Below are 13,849 nucleotides of genomic sequence, written 5' to 3' on the forward strand. Positions count from 1 at the left end.
GTAGGAAAGCATTTTCTGGTAAACGCCTTAATGCCTCTAAGAAGTCATTTGATTTATCCATACTTTGTTGGAGAGAAAAAGGCAGGGTAGTTAACATATCATCCATGTGTAAAAACGTTTTTAAGACAGCATGGGCATTTTTAATCTATTTTACCCCCCACAAACAACACTCATCTGTGGCCAAAGTGTTTAGGTAGATGTGGGGACTGCGGTACCTCCACAGACCCCACTCTCCTCAGCTGCCCACGGCAGGCCCCCGCAGAGCTGTGGTTTATTCACCCCTCTCCTCGCACAGGGGATTTCTTTGCAGAAAATGTTCCTTTTTCCTTCTCAGAAAAGATTTATTTACAGATTTATTTATTCTCCAACAGAGAAGCCCCCAGGGAGCCGAGCCCCTCAGCCGGGCACCGCCAGCCCCTGGCACAACGGCGCCGCCTCAGGGGGAGACCGAGGAGGGCAGGAAGCCACCCGGGCTCCTAGCCCGGGCAGGGGGTCCCCAAAGTAGCCCCTGACACACCCGGGCACCGCGGGACGAGGGAAGGGGCCGGGGCACCGGTGCCTCAGCCTCGCCCCTCCTGCGGGCCCCGCCTCAGCCGCCCGAGTCCCTTGAACTTTCCCCGGGCGCTCGCAACAAGCGCCCCGCTCCTTGCTCCTTGCTGCCCCGTCCCCACACCCTCAGCTCCCCTCGCCCGCCCTCCACCGCTCCCATCCCCACCATCACGCCCACACCTCCCCTCCCTTCTTCTCCCTTCCCTCCCCGCCCCGCACACGCCCACCCCCGGCCCCTGCCCCTTCCCCGCAGCCGGGCAGAGCCCCCCGCCGCCGGCTGCTCCTCCGCGGGGCCGCGCTGCCCTCCGCCGCCCCTTGCACAGAAGCAGGGGAGGGAGAGAAAGAAGGTGGAGGGGAGGGGAGGGGGCCGCGGCAGCGCTGTCCGGATGCGGTGACCCCCTCCTGCAAGGCTTCGCCTCCGGGGCCGCACCGACTCGGGAGGGACGAGCGAGGAGCGGCGGCGGCTCGCCGGCTGCCACCATGGGCTGCTGCACGGGGCGCTGCACGCTCATCTTCCTCTGCTCGCTGCAGCTGGTGAGTGAGCTCCGGGGCACGGCTCCACAGGGCACGGCGAAGGGGGACGGCCCCGCTCCTCGCCCCGCGACCCCCGAAGTTTGGCGGTGTCCCCCCGGGGAGCCTCCCCCCCGGCCGTGTGGGGGTGCTCGGGGACGCCGTCGCCATCCTCTGCCCGTCTCCCTTTTTCTTCTCCCGAAGGGCGAAATCCGCCCGTCCGCGACTTTCCCGGGTTTCCTTTTCTTCTCGTTAAATATTCCCGAGGCGGGAGGGAGGATAATGCGTCTTCTGCTCTTTGTTTACCGAAGTTGGCGTATCTGTTTCGGGGAGAAAGAGTTGTCAAGGCGAAACCGCACCGAGCGGTGATCATCCTTCCTCGGGCTCGTTAGCTGAATGATAAAATAGTGCTCTTCCCTTAACAGTTCGTCCCTGGTCCCGAGAGTGTTTTAAAAGATTTTCTCTTTTCTAGTGACTCAGAGTCATCGTTTTGCCACATGATCTTTCCCTAAGACGAGTGCTGGTCCTTGTGTCTGTAAAGAAAAAAAGTGGGATGCGTCTACTGTTTTTTATTTATTTATTTATTTATTTTTATTTTTCCCCTAAATCGTTTTCTAATCTTCCTAGTTTCCTGTTACAGCGCTCAGAAACGCCCTGTGTTTCAGGGGCAACGTGCTGAAATGCAACGCGTACAATCACTTCACTTGACAATCCTCATTCATTCTCAGGGCTTTATGCCAGGCTCTCAGCCTGCCCGAGCTGCTGTACCTACCTCCATTGTGCTCAGTGCGAGTCTGGACCCTGCTGAGATTCCCTTTCACGGGATGGAGCAAAGTGTGGGATAGATGCATCAATGGTTCAGCCTCACCAGAAGGCAGAGGAGACCTGCAATTTGTGCCCATAGGGTTAGGAGAGCTTTGCTTGTACGTTTCTGGCTTTGTTTTTTTCTTGTTTTGCGTCAGTTTCACAGATACTCTCCCATTGACTGCAGGAGAATTGCTCCTGATTTACTTCAGTGCGTGTGGGAGGAGAAACAGCCCCTTTTTCTTCAAATATATCCCTCTACCGGTTACGAAGGTTATAATAACTGTATTTACTATGCTGTAGAATTACTTGGAGGCTATAAAAATTGAAGTAAAGTGTGAATAGCCACCATAATCCGCAGAGAAATGCATATAAAAACTTTCAGAAAAAGATTCCTGTTTTATAAAAGACCTATCAGATGATCTCACAACTTTCAGAAATGACTTTAATATGGAGCTTTTTCTGCTGTACTTACCTGTTTTATAGTAATGTTCCATGGTTGTCATATCCATATCTTTTAGGCACTGATAAATGCCTGTCTGGCAAAATGCTTTTGCTTTATTTAAAAAAAGAAGTCATGTTTTACATCCAAGGTGTAATCTGGTACACGTGAACTCAGGCGCTTTCCGTGATTTCAGTGGTGGTAGTGTTCAATTTGTGCCTGTAGAAGTTGTCACCACGGGCGGTTTTAGATCTTTTTCTAACATCTCAGAGGTCACGGGTATAAAGCATGCACAACAGAACTACATCCCAGACATTACTGTCATTAGGCGAGATTTATTTTACCTTGCATCCGGTTATGGAGAGGTGAAAGATGCGTGTGGACAACGTTTAGATGAAGTACTGTAACAGCAAAATACCTGTGCTAATTTCTAGCATTTCAAAAGTACAGGTGATTTATACAACTAGAGTAAAAACTTTAGGAAAAGATAAAGCTGGGCATATATTTTAAAATTGTTCCTCCTAGTCATATTCTAGTCATGTCAGAAAAGGGTCTGTGAGCAGTTCTGCCTGAACCTTAGGATTAACCTTTAGATGTCACCTGAGGAAGACAGATCTTATAGAATACAGTTGGCAACACCTTCAGTAGCATACAGATACTGTGTAGGCTCTCTTTGATATAAAATGAGGTGAAGTGAAAAGCCAAATTCCTGGAAACGTGTTCACACCAAAGGTTTGCTTCTTGTTTGAAAGAAATACACAGTATGCAGTGGCCTTGCAGCACAGCTTTGTGATTCTTTGAAACTGGCTTCTTCTCTAACTTTTGCCTACTCTGCATATTGCTGGAATAAAACAAACAATGGTTGTTGCATGACAGTGTATAAAATACTCGTTCTCTAACAATAATGCATTAAAGTGTGTAAACTTCAAGAAGATTTGTTTGTGATTTTCAATGCTCTTTGTCTGTTGGGGGACTTTGATGTGGAATGACAATAACACCAGTTTTCAATTGTGTTTTGATTCATGAAAATGTCTATTTCTGACTGACAGCTTTTCCATTTTATAGTAAATACATTTTAATATTGAATCCACTAATCCCAAGGACATTCTGTAGTTCATTTTACATCATTTAATGATAATCTCATTCTTCGTGTTCATCAAAGTGAATCCCTATCATTGTGTGTGGTACAGGATTCTGGAAATAATCACAGAGAGGGTGGGCTGGGTGGCATCACTGCAGGAAAAGCTGTTAACCACAGGGTTTCCTGAACAGTTGCCTTGCACCTCTGCAGGTTGATTCTTCCTTCTGGAAGCCAAGGGAATTTTGTGGAAGGAGAACAGTACTGTGTTCTCCCTGTCCCCCCCATGCATTTAAACCCCGTGATCTCTGTCAATATCTTGCTCTTCCCGAGTGAAGCATATGCCGTTTCCAAAGTTGTCAAGCTAAGAACTCAGAAGTGTGTGCATATCGTTTTGCACATAAATCTGTCATTAGGATTATTAGGAGCTATGTATATGTCTGAAAAATATATCATAAGGATATATGAGCCCTTTGGATTACAGCCATAAGTCTTACTAGTGCCATCAGAAGTCAGAGATGTTGGCCTCCCTTGTACTAGAAAATTAAAGCAGCTGCCAGAGATGGTGCCTGTGTTAGAGTAGCCATCATGCCATAAAATACTGTAACAGGAAAATGTTTGGAAAATAAAGCAAGTTCAAAAAATATTAAATTCTGGAAGGGGTAAATTGGCAAAGAATTGCAGAGAGATTTAGCTGTGTGAATCCAATTGATGTTAATATGTGTCACACTGTGGAAACCTTCATGCTGCTCTGAAAATGTGTTTCTGAGTAACTACCATTGCAGGGTAATTTCATTTTACAGAAAGTGGAAGTTTTTGGTACCTAGAAGTACACAGATATGCAAACACAAACAACTGTACACAACAGAGGTCATGAATGAGATTTTCAGAGCAGTGAGGGGAAGATAAATGGAAGGTGCTAAGGAAGCTTCCTTGCTTTGAAAATCGCATTTCATTTGTTTTTCCTTGGGCTTTGCTGCACTGTGTTCATTATATAGATTCAGATTTAAAAGTGTATGTTTTTCCTAATTGTTGGCATAAAGGAGTCTATTCTCTGTTTAACCTGTTGCGTTCCAAACAGTTTTTGTGCCAACAGACCACACAGGTAATAAAAAGCTTCTGTGTATTAATGGTTTGACCAAGTGACTGCCTGGTGAGTACACTTGGTCATGTTAACAAATTCTTAATATTCAGAAGGTTTATGTTTGTGATTGCCATTAACATTAATTATACTGACGCTTGTAAATTCTTACTTTGTGGGTTGAGGCTGTATCCATTAAACTAAAAGGTAATGTTTCCCCATTTATTATTATACATAGTGGAATTTCAGTAGTTATGTGGGGAAGTGGTATTTGCCATGCATAGATTTTAATCTCATTCAAAAATGTTTTATTAAGGTGGAAACTTTAAGTTCTGCTAACGTACCTTCTGAAAATGTTATGATTTTGCCTGTCCGTGCTTGTATGTTAGAACTGACAGATCACAGTTATTTCACTTAACAGCTCAGGGGTTCAAGAGGTTTGATAAATTTGAGAAAGTAAAATCTTTGAACCGGTAAATTGTGGCATCTTTTTTATGTTGGTAACAGAATCACTGGCCCATTGATCAGCAGATGAAGCATCTGTCCACTGGTAAAGGATGAGGGAGCGCACGTTGTCCTAACAGAGATGGAGGGGACTTAGGATTTCAACCCTGAACAATATGCTGTTAGCAGGATGCTTCACATACTGTTGGGGGAGTGGTGTTTTGCTCAGGTGACTCAGATGACACCCCCAAATCATGTAACTGTTCCTAGTAGCTGTGCCTGAGAGGCTGATGCACTTGTGCTGTGGATGTGTGAATGCACTTAATGTTAAATTAGAAGTAATATGCTGCATCCAGCACAACTGCTTGAGTTTCGTCTTTACAAGTTGAAATCCAAAAACAGTGAGATAATATCCTTCTGAGGAGCTCTATTATCAGAAACAAAAGAGTAACAACCACCAATAAGTGTTTTTTGCTTTGGTTTTGGTTTATTTTACAAAATTGTTAGAAGATATTTTTTTTTAGCCACTCCATACACCAGAAATTCAGCCTCAGTAGGGAAATCCCCTCCTCCCTGAATGACAAGCAATACTTCTGTCAGTTTGGTGTTCTGAAGTTGGGAATTCAGAGCTTGAGAAACCTTGACTTTGCAGGGCTATCTGAAAATTTTGAACTAGGTGAATCTCTTAAGCTATGTGACTGTTTCTTTGGTTTAGGCTTTATTCACCACAGCAGGCTATTTTTCTACCATCCCTTGTTGCTCTGACAGTGACTGACAGTCTTCTGTCATATAGAAATATACAGAATATTTTGTACAGTGATGAAGTTAACGAGTCAAGATTTTAACCACAATAATGGCATTTGATTCACTGAAAATCGAGTTATGCAGCTATCCTTTCTGTCTATAAGAACAGGAAGTTTTGGAAATATTTATTTTAAGAGTATTGGAAGATGCAGCGGATCTTCTATTTCAAGATCTGCTACATTCTGCCAAAATTTTGGGGTCTGGGAAGCAAAGATAGCAGTTCTGAAAATCATTAAAATTTAGAAGGGTGGCATTGTTGGATCCAAATGGGGTTTGGGTAGGACTTGCAGAACTTGAGCACAGAGGAGGTTTATGCCTAGAGATTTCATGAGATTGACTGCACCAGCAGTTGAATGGGTGGTGTTTAAACCTTGCTGGTCTTGTGAGGTTTGGATCTGAAATAGAAACTTGTAAGACTAGAACATTAGAACATGTTTTCCAATATTTATATAACTTTCATGCATCTTGGAGGTGTAAAGTGGGTCCTTTTAGTTTTGGGGCCAATCTGGTAAGTTGACAAATAAGCAATAAAATCACTATTCTTTAGTTTTTCAAGTAAAAGGTTTGCATCTTACTTCCTTTGTGATATCCTGTCAGTTTGACCTCAGTGCCAGGGAAGCTCATGGAGCAGATCCTCCTGAGAGTCATCACGCAGCACTTGCAGGGCAAGCAGGCGATCAGGCCCAGTCAGCATGGGTTTATGAAAGGCAGGTCCTGCTTGACGAACCTGATCTCCTTCTATGACAAAGTGACGCGCTGGGTGGATGATGGAAAGGCTGTGGATGTGGTCTACCTTGACTTCAGCAAGGCTTTTGACACCGTCTCCCACAGCATTCTCCTCAAGAAACTGGCTGCCCTAGGCTTGGACTGGCGCACGCTTCGTTGGGTTAGAAACTGGCTGGATAGCCGGGCCCAAAGAGTCGTGGTGAATGGAGCCAAGTCCAGTTGGAGGCCGGTCACTAGTGGCGTCCCCCAGGGCTCGGTGCTGGGGCCAGTCCTCTTTAATATCTTCATCGATGATCTGGACGAGGGCATTGAGTGCACCCTCAGTAAGTTTGCAGATGACACCAAGCTACGTGCATGTGTCGATCTGCTTGAGGGTAGGAAAGCTCTGCAGGAGGATCTGGATAGGCTGCACAGATGGGCTGAGGTCAACTGCATGAAGTTTAACAAGGCCAAGTGCCGGGTCCTGCACCTGGGGCGCAATAACCCCAAGCAGAGCTATAGGCTGGGAGAGGAATGGTTGGAGAGCTGCCAGGCAGAGAAGGACCTGGGAGTGATGGTGGATAGTCGGCTGAATATGAGCCAGCAGTGTGCTCAGGTGGCCAAGAAGGCCAACGGCATCCTGGCTTGTATCAGGAACAGTGCGACCAGCAGGGCTAGGGAGGTGATCGTCCCCCTGTACTCAGCTCTGGTGAGGCCGCACCTCGAGTACTGTGTTCAGTTTTGGGCCCCTCACTACAAGAAGGACATCGAGGTGCTTGAGCGGGTGCAGAGAAGGGCGACGAAGCTGGTGAGGGGCCTGGAGAACAAGTCCTACGAGGAGCGGCTGAGGGAGCTGGGCTTGTTCAGCCTGGAGAAGAGGAGGCTCAGGGGCAACCTTATCGCTCTCTATAGGTACCTCAAGGGAGGCTGTAGCGAGGTGGGGGTTGGTCTGTTCTCCCATGTGCCTGGTGACAGGACGAGGGGGAATGGGCTTAAGTTGAGCCAGGGGAGTTTTAGGTTAGATGTTAGGAAGAACTTCTTCACTGAAAGGGTTGTGAGGCATTGGAACAGGCTGCCCAGGGAAGTGGTGGAGTCACCATCCCTGGAAGTCTTCAAAAGACGTTTAGATGTAGAGCTTAGGGATATGGTTTAGTGGGGACTGCTAGCGTTAGGTCAGAGGTTGGACTCGATGATCTTGAGGTCTCTTCCAACCTAGAAATTCTGTGATTCTGTTACTTTTGCACATAAATAAAATAATTTTCTTGATTAGGTGACCAAAGAGAGAATCAAACCAGTTGCACAGATGACTGGCTCTGATATTGCACAAGGAAAGTGTGTGGAAGTTTTGTAGTTCCCTTGAGTAGGCTCAGCATCAATTCATGTGTTCTCTGCAAATATTGGTAAGATCTTCTTAGGTGTGCACAATGGAAGGGGGAGAGGCAATTCACCTAGTGCTGCTAGGGAGAAGTTCTGCTTAAATGTTAGTGGGGAAAAAAAATGATAGTAAGAGCAGCCATATGTTGGATCATGCTTTCAGGCAAGCTGATGAATCTCTGCTCTTAAATAGTTTTAAAACCCAGATGAATATAGCTCTGAAAAAACTAATCTGACTTTGAAGTGTATGTGATGTTGAATTGGGCCGTGACACGAGTAAGAGTTTTACCAGGTAACATTCAGAGATCTCTTTCAACTTAGGTTACCTTATGACTATGCCGTTTTACAAAAGCATAAAGAATAAGGACCTTCAATTCTTTATTAGGAGGGTATTTGAGATACACAGTAATTTAGGTTGTTTTGAGGGAACTATCTTCTTAATTTGTTGTGAGTGTAATACTGTGGAAATAGGCTTGAAATGGCCTATGCAGTTGTATCTCTGAACACCAAACTAAGGTGTTAAATTAAATAACAAGTACCTATGATGGCCTTGTCATTTGTAATTTGAGAAAGAGTATTTCTGTCATACAATATAGTATGCCAGATTTTTTGAGCTCATTTGTAATGAAGCAAATATATATTTTATTCATTCTGTCCTGTAATTATTTGCTAAGCAAGACTGGGGGGAAATGGAAAACATTTTGGGGGCAGAGTGCCTGTTATTTTCATCGGTATGGGGAACTGAACTGCATGTATTTGGGTCTAGATGAGAAGCAGTAATAAGTGACTGTGTAGTTCAAGAGGGTGATAATATGATACAGAGTTTTTCACCTCTAGGTCACGTTTTGAAATGCACTGCAAGTTAGATGAGGGCAGCAGTCATTATAGCTTGTATGAAATGTTAGCAGTCTTGATAAGGTGTCAATATAAAAACATCTCCATATTAGTCCGGATTTCTACCTTTTATGTTTTACTAGGAGGATCAAGGAGGTGGGCATGGTATTGTGAAGACCATAACAATCTCTTTGCCCGTGTTTTCTTCAGGTCATCTTTTCAGTGCTGCTAGCAGGACAGAGTGATGAAGTTTGCACTGCCTTTCCTCATGCTGAAAATGATATCTTCACTAGGGATGGTGTCATAGGGAGGCATTTGTAACCTTTATGAGTCACATTAAAAAAAAATGAAAAATAATGTTTGAAAAAATCACATTGATTTTGTGTGAATTTCATCTTTTTCATAAGAAGAATATTTCTTGCTTTTTATTTAGTACGTTTTGTCTTGAAAATAAAATTCAGTAGTAGGGAATGGAAAATGTCTCACTTTAAATCTTGAAGCTACTTAGATTCATCTAAGATGAGAGAGTTTTCTCCTCATCTATCAAGAGCAGTTAATGTGCATCTTCCTAAAGGGTATGCCACCAGGTTTCAGATGCTACGCTCGGCGAGATCCACAATTCCCTGACAGAGTAGTGCCAGCAGCACTATCACAGGTTTTAGCATGTCATGGGCTTTTTTTTCCCTGTGTGTGACCAGTGAAATCTTTGCGATCTTGCTAAGGATCTGTGCCTTTGGCAGGTCCGTAAAAGACAGTGGTAAGCTGGATTTAATCACTGTTCTCTGATCTCAGGAACATACAGAGTGCTTAAGACCCTGTTAATAAAAAGGTAGTAAAAGATTTTATTTTAGTCTTTTAGTCTTTTTATTTTTTACTATACTTCCTTATCATCTGGTCTTTCTTCAAACACTGCCATACCTTGCATGTAATCCCAGCTCAGATGGATTTTTTAATGCTGTGGTGATTTGGGACTTGTTCTTACGAGTTGCTGAATGCCCTCCAGCTCTCATTAAAGTCCCTGAAAGTCATTCTTTTACATATAGGCTCTTCGTAATAATAGGTTCAAGCAAAAGCAGCAGAAAACCCTTCCAACTAGCAAATGCCAGTGTTACAGTGAAAAGAAAGAAAAAAGAAAAGTTTTCTACTTAATCAAACAAGTGGGGTTTGCCAGACAAATATCTCTTACAGAAATTAACATCAAGAAATAGAGAAATGGAAAATTTTGTGAAATGCAAAAGAAAGATAATTGGCAAAGAATTACTTATGTTGAGTGCGACTCTTGAACAATCACAGTTGGTTCTTCCATAGATCTCTCCAAAGGCGAATGAGGTTTTTTATTTCATCAGGACCGAAGTTTTAGCAGAGAGTGAGTATAAATATATATAAAGAACATACGTTTTAGTCAAATGGAATTTCCCTAAGGAGGGTTTTGACACACACCAAAGAAGCTACAGATAAAGTAAAGGAAGGTGACCTATGAACAGAAAGATCCTGATACACGTTTATAGTGAGGGAGATTATGTGCGAGCATGAGATGAATTGTAGAAAGGTACGTTTAGATCAGTGTAAAAAAGGTGAGACATAGGAGCCCTCTTCAGTGCACAGATGAAAGTTAACTGTGTGTGTAGGAGGAGTTCCTCTCTAAGGTTTCACTGAAAGAGAGATCTTGAGAAAATAATCTTTATCTTATCTAACGTGTTGCTGATAATAGGCCAACCTCTCAACTGTTGTATTTTATTGCTCGTGTCAGATCTTCTGAATAAAAAGACAAAGAAGCACAACTGTATTATGATGATATTTATTAGAGAGATTAGAATTGCAGTTTTTCTCACCCGACTTTAGTTTCTTCCTTTGGTGGAGCCTTGAAGATTTGGTACTGTTCTGGGAACAATGCAGATTCACTGTCCTGTCAGCAGTCCCTGCAATCTCATGTAAGCAAAGTCCTGGAGCTTGTGAGGGTGCAGCTGAAGCTCTGCATGAGCCTCTGTAGAAATGAGTAGGCATATAAATTCCAATAGAATACAAGCCTTGTACATCCCTACAAAAGAAACAACATAAAACAAACAAACAACAACAACAACAAAAAACTACCACCAACAAAACAATTAGACAGATTTTTAGATGGATTGGAAGGAGTTTATAATATGTCTAAATGTATTTCAGAAATGGGATTCTGTTAAAATAGAGTGTGTAGAGAAAACTTATTTAGGAAGTTTAGTCTCCATAATCAAGGAATAAAAAGCTGAAACATTTTCAAGCTGGAAACTATAAGGCATGATAATGTAGGAATAACATTACAAAAAATATGTAGTTTTGCCTCTGCTTGTGAGCTTTTTTTTTTTTTTTTTTTTTTTTTTTCCCCGCAGCTAAAAGCCTACCATGTCTTTCTGCACAGAGAAAATAGTATTTCATTTCTCTATTATTTTTTTTTTTCCATGAATTAAGTAGACATCGTCAAGGTAAGTGTGTTTAGATTTTAACTGGAATAGAAACCTTGCTGCTCCTACAGATTGTGTGAATAATTTACATCACAGAAACCTCAAAAGTCTTTCTGCCCTCTAACACAGATGGAGCTACTCTACTCAGAGAACTGAAGAGATGGTCTCCTCACGAAGATCCCTTGAGCTGCTGAAGATTAAGTCAGATATTAGTCAGTCAGCTGTACGTTTTTAAGGTGCCCATTTCAATGTATCCACTAACATGTGCATTCAGGAATCTTAAAAAAAAATAAAAATATCTCCACATTTGGAAGCAATTTTAGGTGTTTCCCACTGTTTCCAGTTGATTCCAGTTGGCACCAGTTGCTGATCGGTGCTCAGCTTCATCTTTCTTCTGATAAACTGTTTCTGTTCTCATCAACATAAAATTCTTGGCTCCAGTGCTTAGCTGTGAAATTATATGCTATTTCCATTCTGTCTGAGAGCCCTTTTTTCCTGAGCCAGATGATTTGTTCCCATCTCTCCTCCCAAGTATTTCAGAACAAGTTCCAAGTTCTGATCTTCATCTGCTTTATTAAAGTAGGATTCAGACCCGGTTCGCCCTAATCCCAAATCAGTAAAACTTAAAATTTAATTGTAGCTGTAAATTGATCCAGTGAACATCTGGTTTAAGGCTCTTCCTTCCTGAAAGTATTCTTCACTTCTGTGGTTGCACTGTCCCATTATCACACCCTTGGCTAAAATAGTGTCATTCTAGTGAACTGTGATAAATGGCAAAAATGTTTGCTCTTACAAATGGCAGGTAGAATTGCTTGGTTAAAACAAAGTAATCAGTGCTTCTGAGTAGAGCACTTCCATAAACAAGGATAAGTCTCCTGTCCAAGGATCCGCATACATATGTCTTCAACTTCTCTTCCAGCGTAAGAAAAAAAAAAATCAAAGATGTACAGAAATGAATGTATAGTACTGTGGTCCATTTCTCTTCCTTTGTAGGAAAACCAAGGACAGGGTTGTTATCTGATTGATTTATATCTGTACGACAGGAATAGAATTTTGTTTAGTCTTATCCACAGTTAGCTGTGGTTCTTTGCATCGTGCTGGTTGCACAACATTAAAAAAAAGGTCTGGTTAGTTTAGAGGAGAAGGCAGTGTGAAGAGTGGTTAATGAGTGATACATGATAAATGAGCTAGTAGTATAATTTACTGTAATGCTGTTCTCAGAGGACTTTCAACAGGGGTGTTGGAAGGGAATAGAAGAAGTTCTTCCAAGTCTGAGTTCATGATGACAAATCAGATGTATGGATGACAGTAGCCTAAACCAAACTTCACTCAAATGTCACGAATGAGTTTAAGTGTATTGAAGTATTTTGGATGCCATGAATGGCTTTAGGTTGTATTACTAATGTATAATTTAATCATAGTGGTTTGATGAAAGCCAAAGCTGACTGAGTGGTACCAGAAGTAACCACAAAGTGCCAAAGTTGATTTAAGTTGAATTAAAGTGATGAAGCCCTTCATTTCTCTACATGTATTTTTTTCATTAGTTAAGTAGCTGTAGTCAAGTATGTTTAGATTTTAATTGTTACAAGTTACACCTGTTAGTCTGTGCACCTGTAATCAGTTGAGCACACAGATGATTCTTTCACAATATCACTCATGTAGCTGAGATGTGAGGTCTTCATGCACAGCACTAATGCAGGGTGCCTGAAGCCTTCTTAACAAGAACAAGAACAGCCACACCAGGAGGTCACTGAGTCATTTAACACAGCTGCGTGCTCCTTGTTCATTGTGGGACAAGTGTGGGACAGGCACTAAACCTGTATGAACCCTGCTCTGATGAATTTTTCTACGTACCCTGGCTTTTATTTATATCTTTTTAAAAGGGAGTTTTTTTTTATATATATTTCATGATGTCTGGAGAACAAAGTTACCTGTGACCTCTTTTAGTCATATTTAACAAGCTTGCATCACTTATAAAGAGTATGGAGAAGTTGGAACTAGGTAATCTTTAAGGTTCCTTCCAAACCAAACCATTCTATGACTCTGTGAAAGAGTGATATGAAGTAGTTTCATTGCATTTTTATAGCCATGAAAGGTTCCAGGCTTTAGAGTTTAGAGATACTTATTTGCATTGAAAGCTGATGAACTGTTTCTGCAGAGCCTTGTGGCCAGAAGACTGTCAAGGTTAATCCAAGGTCTTACTAGCAATGGAGATTCTGGCCTTTCCCTTGATAATAATTTCATTATGTGTTATTTTGCTTTCCTACATATTTGGTTGCCTTAGGATACCTGACCTGTGAAATTCTTGGTCACGTGAATCTCTTAGTTTTCTGTGAGATTTCTAGGCTGTAGTTGGGTTTCTAGGCTGATCTGCATCTTGTACATGTGCCAGACATGCTGGAGTGCTCCATTACTGCTAGGGTTTCACCCTGCTTACTCATCTGTTGAGAAGCTGAGTATTTAATGCCCCAGATCCAGTACTGGGTTAGTGCTTTTAAAAATCACAAGAAGCAGAGTGCAGCTAAGGTTGTCTATAGACTATGATGTGTGTCTGAGATACACCTTGCCTAAAGTGCTTATAAACCAAAACAGGTAGTGCACTTGGAAAAGGAAGCATGCAAATATTAAATGATTTTCTTTAGGCACTACAGAGAGTCTCTGGAGTCCCAATTCTGGTCCATTTTTTCTGCTTGGTGTTTGCTCATGTTTCTGCACACAATTACCATACTTCCTTTTCTGTATTGGCCACAAGTGACTATGAGTGTATTAACAGTTTGATAGGCAAG

General features: G+C 42.3%; 1 protein-coding gene across 2 annotated transcripts in view; it reads left to right on the forward strand.

The window, feature by feature from the left end:
- Positions 1 to 1,029: 1,029 nt before the first annotated feature.
- Positions 1,030 to 13,849, forward strand: part of NKAIN3 (sodium/potassium transporting ATPase interacting 3) — a gene marked incomplete at both ends in the record, with an annotated part of 372,746 nt that continues 359,926 nt past the window's right edge. For both annotated transcript variants that reach the window (XM_082752335.1, XM_082752334.1), the window contains one exon: positions 1,030 to 1,083. In XM_082752335.1, coding sequence (XP_082608461.1) covers positions 1,030 to 1,083 — 54 coding nt within the window. The remainder of the gene's footprint in view (positions 1,084 to 13,849) is intronic.

This window comes from Aythya marila, assembly GCF_965140915.1.
Source record: "Aythya marila genome assembly, chromosome: 2".
NCBI lineage: Eukaryota > Metazoa > Chordata > Aves > Anseriformes > Anatidae > Aythya > Aythya marila.